Source organism: Takifugu rubripes, chromosome 14 (assembly GCF_901000725.2).
Source record: "Takifugu rubripes chromosome 14, fTakRub1.2, whole genome shotgun sequence".
Classification (NCBI taxonomy): domain Eukaryota; kingdom Metazoa; phylum Chordata; class Actinopteri; order Tetraodontiformes; family Tetraodontidae; genus Takifugu; species Takifugu rubripes.
The window spans coordinates 7,316,405-7,336,476 of NC_042298.1; the positions used below are offsets into that span (position 1 = coordinate 7,316,405).

At 45.0% G+C, this 20,072-nt stretch overlaps 3 protein-coding genes across 7 annotated transcripts in view; all 3 read left to right on the forward strand.

The window, feature by feature from the left end:
* Window positions 1-10,522, forward strand: part of nexmifb (neurite extension and migration factor b) — a 48,569-nt gene extending 38,047 nt beyond the window's left edge. For all 3 annotated transcript variants that reach the window (XM_029846881.1, XM_003970443.2, XM_029846882.1), the window contains one exon: window positions 3,175-10,522. In XM_029846881.1, coding sequence (XP_029702741.1) covers window positions 3,175-7,337 — 4,163 coding nt within the window. In that variant the 3' untranslated portion in view covers window positions 7,338-10,522. The remainder of the gene's footprint in view (window positions 1-3,174) is intronic.
* Window positions 10,523-12,824: 2,302 nt separating this feature from the next.
* On the forward strand, window positions 12,825-17,759 carry rlim (ring finger protein, LIM domain interacting). 3 transcript variants are annotated; one of them, XM_003970444.3, is made up of 4 exons: window positions 12,825-13,071; window positions 14,073-14,295; window positions 15,209-15,313; window positions 15,385-17,759. In XM_003970444.3, the coding sequence occupies exons 2-4, from the start codon at window positions 14,127-14,129 to the stop codon at window positions 17,094-17,096; spliced, it is 1,986 nt and encodes a 661-aa protein (XP_003970493.2). In that variant the 5' UTR covers window positions 12,825-13,071; window positions 14,073-14,126; the 3' UTR covers window positions 17,097-17,759. The 3 variants fall into 3 exon arrangements, with proteins under 3 accessions (XP_003970493.2, XP_011609038.2, XP_011609040.2); XM_011610736.2 differs by lacking the exon at window positions 12,825-13,071 and adding an exon at window positions 13,115-13,341; XM_011610738.2 differs by lacking the exon at window positions 12,825-13,071 and adding an exon at window positions 13,412-13,558.
* A 618-nt stretch (window positions 17,760-18,377) lies between these two features.
* On the forward strand, window positions 18,378-19,927 carry LOC101071820 (glyoxalase domain-containing protein 5). Its single transcript, XM_003970445.3, has 4 exons — window positions 18,378-18,509; window positions 18,843-18,989; window positions 19,125-19,280; window positions 19,362-19,927. The coding sequence occupies exons 1-4, from the start codon at window positions 18,453-18,455 to the stop codon at window positions 19,497-19,499; spliced, it is 498 nt and encodes a 165-aa protein (XP_003970494.3). The 5' UTR covers window positions 18,378-18,452; the 3' UTR covers window positions 19,500-19,927.
* The last annotated feature ends 145 nt before the right edge of the window (window positions 19,928-20,072 follow it).

Sequence of the window (20,072 nt, forward strand, 5' to 3'; positions counted from 1 at the left end):
CAGGCCTGTTCTTTTGGAGGAAAAGGGAGGAAAAAGAAAGTGCACTGAAGAGGAAAGTAGATCACCAATAACCGTACTGCAGTTAGCCATGGCCGTGCCGCACTGGCTACCGGACTGATCCTCGCCCCATGCACAAATATATCACATGAGCTGGAGCCCAGGCAGCAGGCGGCTTCTGGTTTTGGCGAAACAGCTGGATAATCGCCCCAGGTGGCTGAGCTGCAGAAGAGCTCGCTCTGCATTTTATGACTGCGAGAAAGCCTCCATAGAACCAGGATAAGGCGAAGACGGCAGCCTGCAGAAAAGGGTGACAAAGGAGATGAGAGGGGGATGAGAAGGGGGGGGGGGCGGGATCAGTTCAAATGAAGAAAGGGTGATGTCAACAATCTTCACATGCACGGAACTATACTTTCGCATCGTGGGTTTAGGACATTTGAGTGGTTCTGGTTTGAATTTATGAAATCTGCGAAAGGCAGTCAGCACATATGTGGGAACAGGTTGCTGGGTTTTGTCTCATAGCATAGCTGTGCACGCGTGGCCACGTGTACGGAGTCAGACACTAATTGTTACGGCCGCAGGCTCCAGCGCGTCTCCGCACCCCGACGTGGCCCTCGCCGAGCATTCATCTCCCCGCAGAGCCACCTGGCACAGAGCTTAGGTGTACCACAGGCGACCACGACAGAGCTCCGAGTGTCAGACAAAGGCAGGCCAAACTTCCAGTACCCCGAGCACTCGCTGGACCGGTCTGGTCCAGTTTGGCGGCGGCTTCGCTGTCTAGCACGGCTGGGTTTTGCAGGGATCATAAGATCAGCGCCTCCTGCCAGCAGCTGGGGTCCCTCCATATGCTCCGTAGTGTCGGTCCATGCCAAATTTATGAGCTGTGTCACATCCAGCCAAACGTTCTTCTGCTGTGTTAACTGGTCGGGTGATCTTAGTATGAAGCATCACTTTTGAACGAGCTGCTCTTTCTCAAGCTAACTGGTGGACATTTCACATATTATACCGTAGCGTATAACATATATAAGGGTGCTGATTCCCCTTTTGACCTCTAATGTCAAAGCTGATTTGTCCCATCCACTCATTGCCATTAGACCTTGTTTGTGTGCACGTGTGTGTGTGTGTGTGTGTGTGTGTGTGTGTGTGTTCTACCTGTCTGACTGACTGATCTATGGCACATTCTGAACAGCTGAAGAGCTAATGGTCCAGCTGGAGACAGATGGCCTCTCGATAACACTATACCCCCAAGCCAATACTCACACTCTGTCACTCTCTCTCATACATACACACATACGCATGAGGACACACGCACTTGTGCATCAGCTCTCAAATAGGCGCACACCAGAGAGTTGGATGTACACACACAGTGGAGGGGAGAGATTGTAAATCTATTGTAAACCCTGAGGAAACGAGCCATTCGGTACGAGTTTAATGTTTCTTTGCAATTCCAAACCCACTCGTTTCAAAATTAGTGAGATTTTGGATTTCCTAAGAGCCTGGAATCGCCCCCCCCCCCTCCCCCCTGCATAATTTCTCTCTTTTGTTGGCTTTTCTTTCTCCTTAAAACACTCTATTTTTTTTATTTTTGAGTTATCTAAGACTGGTAGGTAAACTTTACATAATAAAACCCTTTCTTTTCATATAATCCTCCGGGCACATACATTCATTCATTCATTCATCCATTCATCCATCCTGTCGCCACCAGGGGGCGTCGTGTTTTAATGCAGGTTCCTTATACGTGTCATCCCGGTTTATTAGATGAACACTCAACTCCTTGTCCTGACTGATTTACAAGGTTTTCACATAAAGTGCCTGTTTTAACCCAGTTTTTATTCCTATTATTGTATCCTCCTGTTGACAGATGTGACAGGCTAGTGTTGGAAATCAGCCCCACAGAAATAAAAATCTGTAAATTTGGAACACAGTTTTACACTGAGCTCACAAACTGCCGCAATCTAATAGGAAGCACCTAAGTGCAACCCGTCTGCAGGCTGAGGTTATATAAGCTGTGTTAACATTTTATCTCAGCTGTGATTAGGAGCATCCATGGTAAAATCGAAAACAGTAGTTAACCTCTGTGAGTGCACATTAATTGTCGTCTGCTTTCTTTAAGTCCAATTTTTTTTAGAATTGAATTTGAAGAATAGTGTGTTAGTAGGTTGGGAGTGGAAGGGGGAGGAGGTGTGGATCATATTAGTTATACTGGCTCCAACATATGGTTCTGTCGCATCCCGTGTGTGTACCTGCCTCCAGTGCTGTCGTCTAATCACGCCGAGCAAACAAAGCGTTCTGCCTGCTGCAACAAGCCCGCTTCCCTGGGTTTTGAATGTTGCTCATCAGATGGATGCTTTCAGCTGATTAAAACTTTGTCACAATGGAAAATTGTTAAACCCTATTTTCAATTTAGTCATTACTGCCGTTGTTGCTGCCAATCTGTGTAATTATGTTACCTTAGAGTTGAGCTGCAGCTCCTACGAGCTGATGAAATGCTAACAAGAGGGGGAGGTAACATAAGATGACAGCATGTATTTGATTTCATATATTAGGTTTTGGTTGATAAAGGAAGACATATGATACTCTGGTAAATTACTATTATTATACGGTAGTTGCACCCTGAGTGAATACAATTGACAGAAAACCAATTATAAAGGACATTTCTTATTATTGTATATTTCCAGCTAACCTGCTTTTAAATAAAAGTTTGTATTTACTGTAAAATTCAGTGACTATTAATACAGGATACAAAAAAATGTGTTCCTTTCTTTTCCTTTCACGGGGATGTTAAAATGTTCTGTGACATCAAACACAACTGCAGTCCAAGCAGATTTAACATTTTCTCCTATGTCATATTTCAACATGAAGTTGTCATGTATAATTGAACATAAAATTATTCTATTCCCAAGATGCCATCTTGAAATTTTGTAAAAAATAATCAGCTCATCTTGGCAAGCTTGACATCGCCAGCCCCCCGTGTCTCAAAGGAAAGTATTAATGATTAAGAATGGCATCAAAAAATGACACGCTGAGTTGTGGGGGGTTAATTGATGCTAATTGCCGTTCAGCCGTCAAGGAGATATGTCGGTTTCACTGCAGACAAAAACAACGTAATATTAACCCAACAGTTACAGTTCACAGAGTTGGTGGAGCTGATATGTTGTCTTTTTATTGTCTCTGCAGGGGCATGTGAACCCGGTGGGGATCTGAGTCTGTGCGGACTCGTTGATGCAGCTCTCACTCCATTCCAACCTGCTCCTGCTGCAAAAACCTCACAACGGGCCTGCGTGATACATCAGAAAAGCTCACCTACCGTAGCCCCCTGCAATCCCCCCAGTGATGCTTCAACTGTAGTCCCTCACCTTCACCACACTCCTGCAACTCTCCCTAATCCTCCTGCGAGCTCCTGGGGCCCGACGGGAGTGGCCCAGAAGACTTCCCCTCTGCTGCCCGTTGACCTCCCTCTGTCAGCTACAATGATGGAGCCTGGTACCGTGTCTGCCCTTACAGAGGAGTGTCTCCTTCAACCTGCCCGCACCTGCCTTGGCTGTTTCATCGAAACCCGTGATGCCACTCGCCCCAGTTCTAACCAAAATCCACCCCATGACCCAAACAGTAACACTGACACGGAGTCCGGGCTGAGCGTTCGGATAGGGGACGTGAGCCGAGAAGACTTCTCTGACATCAACAACATCAGCATTCAGTGCCTGAGCCATGCAGGGGAGGCAGTGAGTCATTATGGAGAACAGCTCCTTAATGACCAGCTACTGAGTTTTCCACTGCCGAAAGCCCCAAGTGAGGGCAAGAGAGAGGATGGAAACAAAACAATGGAGGACTCTGATGACCCAGAGGATGATGCAGCAGCTAAGAACCTGTATGAGGGACTATTATTGGACAAAGTGAGTGGAGAAGAGGTTCTTCTGGCTAATGCCAGCCAGGACTGGGGTTACTTTGAGTCGTTTATCAGTGAGAGTAAGATGGAGCTGTTGGACCTCTGTTCGAAGAATGAGCTGTCAGTCAACCTCTTCTCTGAGGAAGATGTTGACAATTTATTTGACGACGAAGACGACGATTCAACCTTAAGCAGCGATGTCTGCTCGCTGAAAATCCGATATGAATCGTTCCAAGACAACATGAGGGAAAAAACAAATGTGCTCCAGGAGGAGACGCAGTTCAACTTCTTCCCAAGTGTCCTGGCTAACTGCGCCAAGAAGGAGGAAGGAGCCGGTGTCTTAAAGAGAAGTGCTGATGAGATTCAGTCCAAAACAGAGGACCTCATCCTGGAGACAGGCCATGATGAAAAGGCTGGGGACTTCAGTGGTAGGAGCCCCCTTGATGGCTCCCAGGGCTCCCCAATGTCAACTTCGAAAGTCAACTACTTAATGGACTTCAATTCTACCGAGGAATCAGGCGAATTCAGCGACGACAGCTCCTGCACCGGCTCTTCCTCAGACACACTGCAGGAGAGAAAGTATAAAAAAGGCCACTCAAAGAGATTACTCAGCCCTTCTAACCCTCTCAACTACGGTTTACGTTCCAAACGGAAGGTACGATACAGTGATGATTACTTGTATGATGTTGACTCGCTCGAGAGCGAAAAGAATGCAGAGAAAAAGGAGAAAGCTCCTGCTGGCCAAAAAGAGGAAGAGGACGTTGACTGGTGCCCGAAAAAACGTCGGAAATCCTATCGCAAAGAGCCGCCAGTGGTGATCAAGTACATCATCATCAACAGGTTTAAAGGAGAGAGATTAATGTCTGTGAAAGTGGGAAAGTTGGACCCTGTGGATGCTACCGTCAGCTTAAACACAGGCACATTAAGCAAATATGAAACACTGGCTCCTCTGAAGGACTTCTGGCAGGAGAGGCAAAGAGAGAGACGGGAACAGCTCATGTTGGCTGCCAGGGATAAACAACAACGTGGTTTTCATCTAAATGGTCGCCACCATCGCCTTTGTAATTCCAGTCATCCTAAAAGGAAATTCAAGATTGAAAACAGACTCAAGATTCAGAGGATTCACACAGTGGAGCAATCAGTAATAGCACAGTGCTCTCCTCTGTCTGAACGGGGCCATGGCGGTGTCACTAAGGAAGAGTCCACCACCAGGGTAGAGGAAATAATAGCACCCCCAGGCCTCTCAGTGACATTGGACACAAACTCTATCATGCACGCTGTCACAGCCAAGAGTCGCTCCCAGGAGAGGGAGGAGAGGGAGGGGAGGCGTTTGGGAGGAAATAAAATAGTCAGGATAAGGAAATTCAAAAGTGAAGCCAGACTGAGGAGCAAGAAAATGAAAGAAGCAGAAGGTGAGGAGGGAAAGAGCATGACAAATGAAACAGATGCCTCCGTTGCCGTGGCACAGATACAGGGTCCTACTGCTGGGTTGGACGAGGCAGGCATCAGCTCAACAACAGACAAACCCCCCTTTCCGAACAGTGCCAACGCCGCTCACACGTCTGAGGAGAAATACCCCTTTGTTTCACCCACCTGCTCTCCTGACAAAGCTTCCTCCTCAGAGGGGGTGGAGACGGGTGTCCCTGTCATCCCTGGGGGCTACCTGCAGACCCTGTTAGATGCCTCTGACTCTTCGAATGGAGCAGCTATCTCTTATTTCCCCCAGCAATCTTCTAGGCAGCAATATCCTCTGGGGCTATCCCTTGAGGAGAAACAGTTTTCTTCTTTGCAGCTGGCCCAGAGCTGCGTCCTCTCTCCACCGTCAGAGTCCGAGCTCCAGCAGTCTCCTCAAAACTGCCCCAGCTTCCCGCAGATGTGGCACCCGCAACTATGCGCAAGTCACAGCCAGAGCTTTGAGCCGGAGACCCCTGAGACTCCTATCTTGCCCAACGACTTCTCAGCTGCCGTGCCTCTGAATGAGAACCTGCCAGTTTCTAACTACAGCCAGCTGAGCCCTGAGGCTGACAGACTACTTTACGAGAAGAGCTACCTGGCTGAGGCTGGGCTGCAGCCTGGAGCAGATCTGCAAGTGTGTCAATCTGCCGTTGTAGAAGGCCAGGCGCAATACCAGAGAGGTTCCCTGTGCACAGACAATGGTAGGCTTATCAGCTATGACTCAGTGGGCTCTCTATCAGCCTCCTCCAGCAATTACAGCTCCCTCAGCCTCAAGTCTTGCGAGCGTGAGGGTGAGGAGGAGGGCAGAGACAGCTTCTTAGCTCACTGCAGTCCTAAAGTGGTGATTCAGCAGAGTGTGGATGCCCTTACTCCACTCAGGGAGTCCTCAGACCTGCTGGACATCTCTAACTTCACCCCTGACAAATTTAGACACTCATCGTTGTCAGAGCTTTCGCCCCCCGAGACCCCAAACCTGTCTCCCCAGGTGGTTGGGCGTGAGGTGAAAATAGCAGGGAATTCAGGAGAATACCAAGATGTGAACGACATGAGTGTGGACTGCAACAGGGAGGTAAAGTGGAACTGTGAAGTTATGCGGCAACAAAAGCACACAACAAACACATACAACGTGGAAGACAGTCAATTTCCACTGCGCAACTTTAACAATCATGATGTGTCTGCTGACAAAAAGGAGCTGGGAGGTACAGAGTTTGATGAACAGACTGCTGAGATGTTAGCTGGTGAGAAAGGTATTAAGTCAAAGAGAAAAGGCAATTGTAAACAGACAAGCGCAGGACAGAGTCCAAAGAAAGTCCGGGCTCCCAGAGCTCCAAAATCAGATAAGGTCAAGACGCCGAAACAGAATTCACGCTCCACTAAAAAAATTAAGGCCATGTTGGAGAGTAAGGCAGCAAAGAACCAGGCCGGTGGTTGCGGCACAAGTCTGACTGACAGCAGCGGCACTGGCGACTGGTCTGGCACTGGCTGGTCCGAGAGCAACACCCTGGTGGGAGACGACCAGAGAGAATTTGAGGAGCCCTCCAACATTCTGTCCAACATTGTATCAGGCATGGCGGAGGTCCAAAGGTTCATGATGGCCTCCATTGAGCCACTGTGGAATCCTATGTCTGAGGCCTGCATGCCCTCTGAGGCCAACAGCCTCAACCTAAAGACCCTCAAAATCTTGGCAGGTACAGAGGCTGACCTGAAGAAAAAAGGTGCTGTGTTAACAGGGGCTGGGAGAGGCAGGAAGGTTGGGGGCAAGGGAGGAAAAACCCAGGCAAAATATAACCCCACTCACCCTCTCTTCCCCCAGCTCGCTCTTGGGTGCAATATGTTCGATAAACCCAACTTTATAAATCCCGGGCCTGCCCATAAAAAGCTGTACCGTCATAAAACCAGTGCAAAGTTTCCTCGGATTGAGACACTGAAGGGGAAGCGAGCTGAGAGAGACCCAAACAAGGATATAGCACTGATGACCTCTTTTGAGAAACTGAGGTAATATTTTGTTATCAGCCGCTGTTGCAACCCTTCTCGCTTTCCCCGCTACCTGTTCGGTCCCCCCACCAAGCATACCTACACTGATGCTATGCCAGAGCTGCATGAGTACTACGTCTCCCCCTGACTCCTCCCACTTCCTTTTAACCCTCCCCAAAGAGGAAATTACTATCTGCATGAAAAACTTCTTGTACTTTGCAAACTACCTATTGAGTGATTGTGTCAAGCTTGACTGAGATTTGAAATGACCATGGCTGCATTTTTCTTGCTTTTGTTGTTTCTGCTTTGTTCTTCTTATAGTCGTTTTTGGTTTACTTGGTCTGAAAAAAAAAAGGAATAAGCCTTGAAAACTGTTCTGTCGCCTTGATGAGGAACTTTGTTTTTGTGTGTTCTCAGCAGAACTAGCTCCCCCGAATTATGTATCTCCCCCTCCCCTAAAGATGTAGCTATATACACAAATGCATTGAGTGACATCTACGCATCCCCCTCTTCATCTGTTTCTGTATGCAGAATATGGATGTCCAGTTGTTGCCGTCCTTCATACACTGCCTGGCTCATTTCAAGAGGGAATTCTAATGAGCCCTATCTAAGCCCCAAGACATCTTGAAACACAAGATGGGACCATTTTTGTATTGATGACATATCAGACATTGTCTTTTTTTTTTTTTCCGCTACGAGTTGGAACAACTTTCTTTTTCTTTTTATCGAGTTGAGCTGTTTTTTGTTTTGTTTTTCTTTCGTTTTGGAGTTTAGACGAACCATTTATCAAAATTTACATTTCTACGCCTTTGCAATTCATAACCTCCACCCTCAGAGTATTTTTGTCAATGTTGTACAGGGACATGCAATATTTGCAAAAAAAAACAAAAAAAAAAAACAGAAAAAAAGATTATAATCTTAAAAATCAATGTGCCAAAAGTAACAATGCTGTGTAAATGACCTCTTATCTATGTGTGTGAATATTGGCTGTTGCTCTTTTTTTATCCACTGGAGCATTAGCTGCTCGGGTTAGAGGTTCCTCGCAGAGACTCGCCACTACAGGAATTTATTTGGGACTTTTCTCTCTTCTCTCGATGAAAGGCACCAACAGCTGGCAGTGGTACACCGCCACTCACGAAACCAAATCAGAAAGACTCCAAATTCTCCTTATTCCTCCCCACCCTCAACTTTGTTTGCCAAATTCAATTTACCTCAACATCGTCTGGCACTGAGAAGCAGGAAGGGAGAGGGGGAGATCTGCTCTGAAGGCCACTTTAGAGGAAGCACGTGGGGGGGCAAAAAAGGAGATGCTCAAACAAGCTTTCTCTGGACCAAGGAGCGCGTAGTGCAGATGTTTGAGGGTAAGCAAGGAAATTATTTGCCAGTTGGGGCTGTGCCTCAATGAAAAGCTCATTTTGTACTGAAAATCCAATCCATTCCTCAGAGAGATTCTGATGTCCACATCAGTCACGAATGAACATTGCATTTTTGCAGCTCGATTAAATGTGAATGTGAACGCAGTTTTAAGTGCAAAACGAGATCGGTGATATTGTAAATGAAGGAAGCATGTATTTGCATCGGCTCCACGTGAGACTCTTTTTTTCCAACCTGAAATGATCATTTGAGAGTAATCCTTCATTTTATTTCCCAATGAGTTGAACCTGCATCAATGGTGTTTTCATTTTGGGTTGCTTTCCACCTCACGTCTAAATGTGACCTCTTTCTTTAGTACTCCGTCTTTAACTGTTTTTGATTTTGGCAGAAAATATTGGCACCTTAAAAAGGGGACACAGAAGGCACAAATAACGATAATAATATCACTAATAATAAAAGCTTGCCGTCTGGGCTCAGTCACTTCCTCACGCCTGGTTCCTAAAATATTGAATTGATTCCTTTTTTGTGGAGCCCTTTGCTTTTAAAAAAGGCCTTTTTTTCAGACATTTGACCTCCTTTTCTTTTTATTTGAATGTTAGACATTTATTTTTTTAATTATGTGGCAGTAATTACATGATGCCGCACACAGACGTGCAGACAAATGAAGGCTTGATGTAGAAACAGGCACATTCTGATGCAGACTTTGCAGTAATTGATAGTTCACATATGACAAGGATCACAATCAATATTTCTCTGTCTGTTTTCTCTCCTCTCTGCCATAATCCTTTGTTTTTTCCTCTTTTTTTCCTCCCATCTCCCCCCCCCCCCCCCCAGCGTATCAGGGTTAGGACCAAGACAAGCTGCTGATGGGAAAGCTCCATGTGGGCCTCGTGCCCACTTAGTCTGCCTTCTCTCATTTCTGCCTGTTGTCAAATTGAATGTACTTCTCTGAGTTCAGATTTTTATTTCTCCTTCTTTGGGGTTTTAAACGTGCCACTGTTGAGCTGCCTCATGTTAATGGTGCTAAGAAAGCTTACAGATTTTCTTTTTCTCTTTTCTTTTATTTCCCAGAGTTAACAAGATGAAAAAAAGAAATGCAAACTAGATTAGGTACCTAACCCTCTTTATGAATGTATATTCTAATGTTCCGTTTGATGTATTCACTTCATGATTCTTTGACATTGATTGGAATTACTTTTGCTCTTTTAATTAAAAGATTACCAAGCTTTATATATACTGTCTAGAGTTGTTACCAGAAGGTATCTTAATGAACTCTTGACACTACAAAATCTTGTATATTTTTTGTGTGCCAATTTGTAACATATTTTGTAAGTGTATATTTTTCTTAGAAAGTGCTGTGAAGTATTTGTGTGTGTGAGTAACCTTTTATGCGCCTCTCTGGGCAGTGGAAAGGATATACGATGACAAGTTTCTGGTTTTAAAAACCAAAAATACGAAAGTATCAACAGAAAATTAGAAATATTTACATTTTGTTGGAAGTTTTGTAATAAGACCATGATCTTGTTGTGGGAGTGTTGTGTTACTGTGCAAAACACAAATAAGCAAAGAAAAAAAAAAAAAAAACTCAGAAAAAATATAATTTGTGAACAATTTGCTGTTTTATAGATTTACATGTAAATTATTTGAGTATGATTTTGTTCTCTTCTTTTCTTTTTTCTTTTTGTTTCGTTGTAACTGTTGCAAAGGTTTTAAATATTTGTGATCAAGCCTGTATGGTGATAATGTAATATTGGTAACTTGCTGAGTTTTGTAATAATGTTTATGGAGTAAATATACAAATTAAAATAAGATTTTGAATGCTGCTTTCTGAAGAGATTTGGGCTATGTTTTTATTTGACCACCAACTATAATAGAAGTTAAATATCTGTGGGTGTATTCCAAGATTAAACTCTGCCTGTTGTTTAATAGAGCTTTTCCTGAATTTTAACTTTTAGAAAAATCAAAGCAATGGAGAAAAAGAGAAATGCATGAGGAGATTTTTAAAAAAAAATTATATACGTATAATAAATTAAAGATAATAACTCCAAGCTGATGCCTGGAGGCTGACGAAAATGTTTATATTCGTTCGATGTTGATAAAAATGTAATCGTAAAAAGGTCAAGGATATTCTCCGTGGCCATATAAGCAGTCACATTTCAACAAATGTGGCGATTAGGTGAGGATACCTTCTGGAGCTCATGGATGAAAGGCATTTTAATTTCGGCTCAAGTCAGCTTGGTGTGATTTTAATGTCATATCTAATTAGCACGCAGGGTCGAGCATTGCTGGAGTTGAATTCTCCTCCACGGCGCTGAACCATGCGGTCCACGCTGCTGCTCGCTCTGCCATCCCTAATTGGAGCTGGAGATACAGACTCAAACCATAAACAGATCCTGTGACGTGCGCCTCCCAAATTGTCAGGCGGTATTAGCATTGTTTTTGTTCTTCAGTCACCCATAACAGATCGGGGAGTGGGCAAATGATACGATGCAAATGGTAATAGAAGGGATCAGACACACTTGTGGTTGGAAAATGAGACCCTGTTTTTAGCGCCTGCTCACACCTTTGCAGAGTCTCATTAAGGAGAGCGATAATGTAAGGCAAAATTCAGGGTGCTTTCTATATTAGCAATACTAGAGTGTTTCCATTTTGTGCCACGTAAAATTCCAATGCAAAAGTGTTTCTTTGACTATCGCAAAGCTTCACTTACCAGGTTGTTGCATCCAGCCCAGTGAAAACCACAAATCCCAGTGGTAAATCTGATTCTGAATCCCTCCCATATGGATTTTCTTTACAGCTTGGTAAGAAAACATACCCCCACATGCCAATGAGCTATTTAAAACCCACCACAGATGTGCCAGAAAACACTCAGGTATAAAGCTGAAAATCTGCTGTTTTTCTGTGCTTGTGAAATGTTGACAAGGTCGTCGAAGGGCAAGCAGGGAGGCCACTAAATCAGATGCTCAATCGTCGATAGCGTACTCTACAGCAGCCATCGGTAAAACTATGACTAAATATATAACAGCTGTGACCTTAACAGCAGCGTATACAATGTTCACTACTGCCAGGTAACAACACACTGCAGAAAGAGGGATTTTATTTCTAAAATATGCCACCAACAGTTTAATATAAAAACAGCTGCCTGCCAGACTGCACGTAACTTTTTATGCAGGGATTTTTTAAAATTGTTTTTGGGTTTCCAGCACTCCCTTTGACCCTGATCAGGAATAAACTATTAGTTGATGGCTGGATGAATGAATGGATGGACTCTTTCTTCCGTTTTTGTTAATGTTCATGCAGACATTTTGGGGTTTTGGAATGATTTGCTCTGTACTGACCGTCTAAGGAGAAAACAACTTTCTGTTGCTTCCAATGATCAAACCATCCAATTTTATGGTTGTACTATTCCTGTAGTCACAACTACAAAGTGAATCATGAGATTACACAGTTAGGCTGAAAATGAGTGTGTAACCGGTATCTGGAGACAAAACAATCCTTTCTCCCATTCACTACAGCTGAGACTTAAGTTCACCATCACATCATAGATGTCTATAAATACGTGATGACAATGGTTACTTCCTTAATTTCTAAACAGCTGAATAGGAAAATGTTAAATTTTCCTGTAAAACTGTTTCGTGACTCAGGTTGTCCGAAATTATTATTTATTATATAGAGATAATTTGTTTCAATAATCAGCAGGTTTCTGACAAAGTGGGAATCATTTAATCATCTTATGTCTGTTGCCGCTTTAGGAGATAAAAAAAGAAGGCATAAATGTCAGACGTGAATGGCTCAGCTTGCTTTTATTGCTTTATAGAACAGCTAAAAATGCCAATGTAGAAAAACATAAACACAAATCGTTTCCCCAGTTTCACTGAAGTGTAGGATTTTGTTTAAGTTGAGGGCTCTTTGTCTTTATTAAATTAATTAGTTAGGCAATATGTGGTTTGGTTGGATTTGATTTTATTCAAACTGGCTGTGTGCGCGCATTTATTATCTCCTATTGCGCAGAGAGGACGAGTCTATACATTTGTAACCACGTGGTGGCGCTGCAGCACGCAAACAACATTTTGACAACACTCACTCCAATTATATCCGTGTTCCTCCGTGTGAAATATTTCCTGGGTATCGCCTGTAAGGCAAAATTCCCTTCCTGCGCGCGCCCGTCTCCGGGCACAGCGTTCGAAATGTCTGCCTGTCAGAATATACCGAGGGTGTATTAACCCTCAGGACCCTGCGTCCGATCGTTGTTGCCTTCCTGAAAGAAAGAAAATGGAATCCTGAAATCGCTCTAAGCTACATAATCAGGCCTCTTTCGGTGGAATTTTTGAACAACGAGTCGAACTTGGGCGTACGATTCTGCTATTACAGACATCACTGAACAGGTAATCGAATGCTTTTTAATTGACAGACTCTACATTATTCCACATTATGTTTATTTTCACCAGCTAGCCAAGTTTAGCTCGCTAGCTAGGTTTGGGACGCGTACGTCACCGGTTGACGTCGTCCGTTCATATTATTAGCAGGCAGCGATGCTTTAGCCCGTTGGCAAAGTTTTCTTCTTCAGACATAACCTTGTTTTGCCTTTATCAAACAGCCAGTGCCGATAGGAAAAATGCAATTGATACATTATCCTCACACTACCGATATCCCTGGTAAGTATACATGCGATGGGGACAGATTTGCGGGGTTCGTTGCTAAGATAGTCACAGCTAACCTGAGATCCCCCCCATGGTAGTGTATGCAAGTTAGCCAATCGGTCATTTTAAGCTAACTAGCGTTAGCACAGGGAAAGTTTTTGGATTCTCGGATTCGGGTGATCTCCTCGGGAATCCAATTAGGAACAACACACAAATCTGAACCACGTCAGAGGTATAATGAAGTATAATTGTTTTATTTATAATCAGTTTGTTAATGGGTATTAGATATTCCCGGTAGTAGATGTCAGTTCGCATCCTTGGATAATGCTAACTGCTGAGGGGCTAGCGTGTATTTGGCTACATGATGGCCATTTTGTTTTATCATTTCTTGGACAAATACTCTGTATTTATGCCGGTAAAACACACCCAATTGAAGAATGTGCCATATTGTGAAAATGAAGTTCTATAATTGCATGACCTCACTCTGGTAGCTAAGAAGTTCCGTTTGTTAATGTCAGAAACCTTTGGAACCAGTGACTAAATTCCGTCCTGACATTTGCTGATGACACTGGTGTGACAAAAAAAGCCTTCCCCCCCTTTACTCGATTAATGATTTGCAAGAGACCCTTTCTTTTAAACGTTTGGTGCTTAATCACTGCTATTGTTTGTGGTGTGTGTGTGTGTATATATATATATATAATGCCTATGCTAATCTGTATCTTCTGTATTCTTATTACATCCTGCAGCTGCTGGACGTTGCTGAAGTTTGGAGCTCATTCACCTCCCTCCTCTCTGAATCAATGGAGGGCTCCGACAGTTCAGACCAGAATGGCGGTGACCGGCCAGAGTCGCTCCGCAGGAGGCAGCAGGACCGTTTGGGCCGAGAGGAGGCCTTCTATCAGTTTGTCAACAATCTCAGCGATGAGGACTATCGCCTCATGAGAGACAACAACCTGCTAGGCACCCCAGGTATTAAACCCTCCTTTACAATACTTATCTGTGAGTGTTGCTTAACTGTGTGTGTCTGGGGAGCAGAGATAACATTTAAAATGAACTCTAAGGTTCCCAGTATGAGCATATGTTCTAATAAGTAATAAGCAAAGACTGCTGTTATATAGTGGCTGTCTCTAGTGTCTTACTTTGGTCAAAGTGCGACAGCATGCGGAGACTGAAGGCGCCCAATCCATTTCTGTCCCAGGACAGTGGGAAGGGGGATGTAAGTTTGGAGCATCCTTTAGTGGAGCAACCTGCAAGGAGAGGGCATTGGAGGGAGAATGGCATGCCCTGGTAAGTCTGGTGGTTTTCAGTATTGTCGTGATGCCGTGTTAGAAGAAAACAGCCCTGTGGTCTAATAAAGTGCAGACTTTTACCCCATTTTTGTCTGTCTGCAACTGTAAAGCTGTAGCTGCTTCTAACCAAAAAATGCCCCGTGTCTTAATCCTTCCAACCTCTTTTGCAGGAATTGTGTTTTTGTTGACCACGTCGTGCCACTGCACCAAAGTCAGTCACATGGATGTGGCGGACAATGACAGTTTGTGTTGGAGATGGTTACTGGGATCTTTATTCAGGCACCAGTTAGGCTGCTGACATAAATGTGACAAAACAAAAGGTTGATCCTGGGTTCATGGTAAAAAAAAAGAATCCCTGCATGTTCTGCTAAAGGGTCCCAAAGCTTTTGGGGTGCTTTATGCTCCAATTAAGAACTTTTCACCTTTGGAGTTGGGAAATGAGTGGATGTATCAGTGATGCTGGAACATCGTCCTCACACATGCAGGGGAGGTCTGACTAGAGACGTTTGGTCAACGAGGAATTTGTCAGCTGGGTGTAATCACATTTTATTAACAGAATTTTGAAAATAATATACATATGTTGTGTTATCCAGGAGAGGCAACAGCAGATGAGCTCTTAAGTAGACTCCAGCAAGTCAAAGAAGGCCAAGAGCAGCAAAATAGTGCCCCCAGTAACGATCGGGGAGAAGAACCTATCGGTAAGATTGGCTCTTTTTGCCCTCAGTTTGGTGTTGCAGACGTGGTTCTTGACGCTGCTGACTTTTCCCAGAGCCAACTGAGAGCGCTGAGGATTCTGCCAGTCTCTTGGATTGGCTGAACACAGTCAGGCAGCCGGGCAACACAACCAGAACTGGGCACCGTGGAAACCAGTCGTGGCGAGCCGTGAGCCACACAAACCCCAACAGCGGCGATTTTCACTTCAGCCTGGAGATCAGCGTGAACCGAGACCTGGCCGAACAGCAGGCCGCTGCTGAAGGGGAGGAGGCACCTGAGCAGACGCCTGAGGTGGCACCTGAGGTGGCACCTGGGGTGGCCCCTGAGGTGGTTCCTGAGGTGGCCCCTGAGGTGGCCCCTGAGATGGCCCCTGAGGTGGCCCCTGAGGTGGCCCCCGACGGTCCAGAGGCGGTGGCGAATGCTGCGCCACAGGTTCCAATGGAGACAGAAGTAGTCGAGGAACCGGTCGTTGAAGAGATGGCTGTAATTGTGGAACCAGAGCCAGAGGTAGAAGAGACGGTGTCACCCGCTTCCCCACCGGCACAGCGCCCCCTCTCTCCTTCCCCACGCAGAGGATTACGGAGGCCGTGCAGCCTCAGTACGGAGCCGCGCAGGACGAGAACCCGAACAGCCAGGAGTCGCTCCCCTTTAAACCTGGACCAGTTGGACGGTCTCTCTAATTACAGCTCTCTCGGCCCAAACTCGGCCGCTAACTCTGCCCCTGTGCCTCAGGTTGAGGGCAGTTCTCGGACTCGACACCACATCCCCAGGCAGAGCGCCGGTGATGCTGATGTTCAGCTGTCTAGAGCGTCTGTGGAATCTCCCCCCGAAGCCCCAAATGTTTCCTCCCAGGAAGGTGAAGCTACTGCGGCAGAAGGCGGCGCTTCGGGTCGCCGCCCTCCGACTATTATGCTCGATCTGCAGGTGCGCCGCGTCCGCCCGGGCGAGTATCGGCAGAGAGACAGCATTGCCAGTCGCACGCGCTCACGCTCCCAGAACTCAAACAACACGTTTCTATATGAGAGCGAGCGAGGTGGGTTCCGCAGGACTTTCTCGCGCTCCGAACGGGCCGGCGTAAGGACTTACATCAGCACAATTCGCATTCCCATCCGTAGAATCTCAGACGCCAGTTTGGGCGAGGCCACGTCAATGGCCCTCCAGTCTATGATCCGCCAGATCATGACTGGTTTCGGGGAACTGGGCTACCTCATGGATTCAGACTCTGATTCTTTAGACTCGACCCGCGGGGCCAACCCCTCCACTGACCATGCCGACGTTGTCAACAGTGACAACCCTGCCCCCGCCGCTGCTCCCGCCGCCGACGTTGACAGCGAGCCTCCCGTAGCAGCAGGAGCCAGAGCAAGGAGAGCCGAGCCTCCTGTGGACGAAGGCCTCGCTGCTGCTCCACCTTCCTCCGGCGGCAGAGCTCGACCCCGACCCCCTGCCGGCCTGGAGGAGCCCAGCTCGCTGCCCTTCCTTCGGCTCGCCCACTTCTTCCTCCTGAACGACGACGACGACGATCAGCCCCAAGGACTCACCAAAGAGCAGATAGACAACCTCTCCATGCGCAGCTTTGGCGAGAGCGACGCCTTGAAGACTTGCAGCGTGTGCATAACGGAGTACGCAGAAGGCAACAAGCTACGGAAACTTCCCTGTTCTCACGAGTACCACGTGCACTGCATCGACCGCTGGCTGTCTGAGAACTCGACTTGCCCCATTTGCCGCAGGGCCGTGTTGGTTTCAGCTAACCGAGAGAGCGTGGTTTAGCCCGTCAGCCCGCGGGCCTGGTAATAACCCATAGGACACTGTTCACTCTTTATACCGTTGTTTGATCATCCTGAAGTCACCCGTTAGATTTGATTTCTCCATGCCGTTTGTAGTATGCTATTTATTGTCCAAGGTTAGGCACAAACACAGCATGCTGTTTGACCCTGTAGTGAGCCAACAGTTGATCGCATCACAGTAAATTCTGCTCTCACTCGGACCGAAAAGCCCGCTGACACCAGCCTGCAGGTGGGTCGGGCACACAGGCTGTTTCTGTGTAAGCACGCTCCGTATACACACACACGCGCACACACACACGTGGACACCAGGCATTCGATATTAGGGCGTTATTGCACCAGTTTAAAAGTATTAGCTGTAAATAAGCTTGTAAACTTTTTGAGTCATCATGCTTTGTATCAGTGAGTTGCTTTTGAATTGCAAATAATGTCACGAGAAGTTAGAGCGCCTTTGCCACCAGTCTGCAGATGGAAGAATCCATGTCTAGAGGGGATTGTGCAGTCAACAATTTGAAGATTATGTCCGCCTGATACTGGACAAGGACTTGAAATGTATGTTGTGTCTTGTTCTTTTTAATTCGCCTGTAAAAAAAACTCATCTATATTAAAGGTGCATATAGAGTTGAACATTAAATGGTCTTGAAAAATGTGTGAAAGTCCAGGGAGTCTGTTCTGGAGCCGTCTTTATTTTCTTATTGAAAGTGAGTGATATTGGAAACAAGTGATTGTACTGTTTTAGTCCTATTAATTAATATGTGTTAATTTGAACTCCTGCTTTTCTTTATTTTGCATTTATAACACCGTTGGTGTACAGGTGGTAAGCCTCGATCACCCGTGGTCACCGTTCTGTTAAAAATGGTCGAAGCAAAGACTTGTTTTTAAAATGTGCTGAATCTAATTTAATTCTATTTAGAGCTTCATCCAAAAGACTTGGCAATGAAGAGGAAAGTGCACCGGCCATGCTGTCATGTTTCTGAGTTCACTCTAATGTGTTTTTTTGTTTGTTTCTTAGAGCAAAAATTGGATCTAAAGTCAAATAAGCGTAAATGAAATGTGTGGGTTTTAGACTGCATTTGCAAACTGATTATATTCATGAATTCAATTCGGGTCAGAATTTCACGTCACGCTCAGTGGTGTGGATTAAACTTATGCTAAAGTAAATAATAAATAGCTGTTTTTATACTGGCTATATTTTATACATTAAAATAAACGGACTTAAGCTCGGAAAAAATCAAATGAGGTGAAGAAAATGCGGACATCGCTTGTGACGTCACCCCGAGTTTCACGTCCACAGGTCAGAAAACCAGGAAGTAACTAGTTGACTAGTTCTTCTCCGGCGAGGATGGCGCTTCGGACAGTGGGAAGGTGTCTGTGGAACTTTCAGAGAAACCGTTCTAAGGTACCACAGTTCAATGTTTGTAAGAATATATATATATATGTGTGAAATTTTTTTTGAGCGGAACTCTCGACGTTCACATGTCACTGGACGAAAATCGGTCACCTGCAACCAGAATTAGAGGATTTCTTCAGCGCAGATAACTAATAACGGTGAAAGTATCGGGGGAAATTTGAAAATTAATGTCGTATAAAGTAGATCAATTATTTTTATACAAGGATAGGAGCAGATATATGGATGCTGACTGCAGTACTTCATTTGGTTTCGCTAACACCATTTTTACCTAATTGACAGCGATATTTAAGGCGCACAATTTAATCATTGTTTCCTTTATAGACAGTCACTGTCGGGGGTTTCAGGTTAAAAACGACCAGCCCAGTTGAAGTGAGCCATTTAGATCATTTAGTTCTAACCGTGCAGAGTGTGCCAGACACGGTCAACTTCTACACCACGACCCTCGGCATGCAGGTCATCACTTTTAAGGTATGTCAGAAGTTACCATGACACTTAGGTCATATCAACACGTGTCAGGCTGAAGAAGCTGCTGGTAGAGGGCAGACTTTGGGTGTTCCATTTTTGTCCTGCGGCAGCGCGGAAACACATTTCTTGTGTTTTAAGGGAAACCGTAAAGCTCTGGGGTTTGGCCAGCAGAAGTTCAACCTTCACCAGCTGGGGCAGGAATTTGAGCCCAAAGCAAAGCATCCAACTTCAGGCTCCGCTGACCTGTGTCTCATAACCAGAACCCCTCTGGCCCAAGTAGCTGCACATCTGAAGGTATTTGACCCACTGCCACCACATTTCCTGGGTGATACTTTGAGATAAAGTCCACTCGGTTCATTTACGGTGTTGTTTTAGGCCTGTGGCGTTGAGATCGAGGAGGGTCCAGTGGAAAGGACTGGAGCTGTGGGCACCATCACCTCCCTGTACTTCAGGGATCCAGACCACAATCTCATTGAGGTGTCCAACTATATGCAGCCATCAGAGGGCTCCTAATGAGACTTTGGCATTTACACAGAAATGTCTCCAACCACCAGACTGTTTCTTTCTTTTATTTCTCAGAAACAGACAATTAATAAATAGAAATTCAAATACAATTCACTGTTTCAGGATCAGTTTTGATCTGAACAGTGTAGCTCAACGAATTTCCAGAGATTATGTTAAATTACTATGTTTGACGAATGATTACTTTACTAAGTAAAATAATGTACAATTCTCTGTATCAAGTGCCAATTATCAGGAGTGTAGATTAAAATTGAGTTACCTGTTGGAATTTTTTAATGAATATGTATTTTTTGACACGCATTCATCTGTTCAGATCTTTTGTGGTCGTTTTTTTTTTTCTGAGCAAAAATGGCAGAAAACAGTTTAACTTTTAATTTCTCAAGACATACTGATCAAATGTATTAAAAGTTGAATCCAAAGTTGTTGAACTCTTCATTTATTTCAGTATCAAGTGTGTTTAGTAATGATCTCCCACCAGAACACACTCCCAAAATGTATCATCAGTGATCTTATTAATCTGTCACTAAAATGCGAAGCTGAGCAAGTCCAAACGCTTCATTTTGC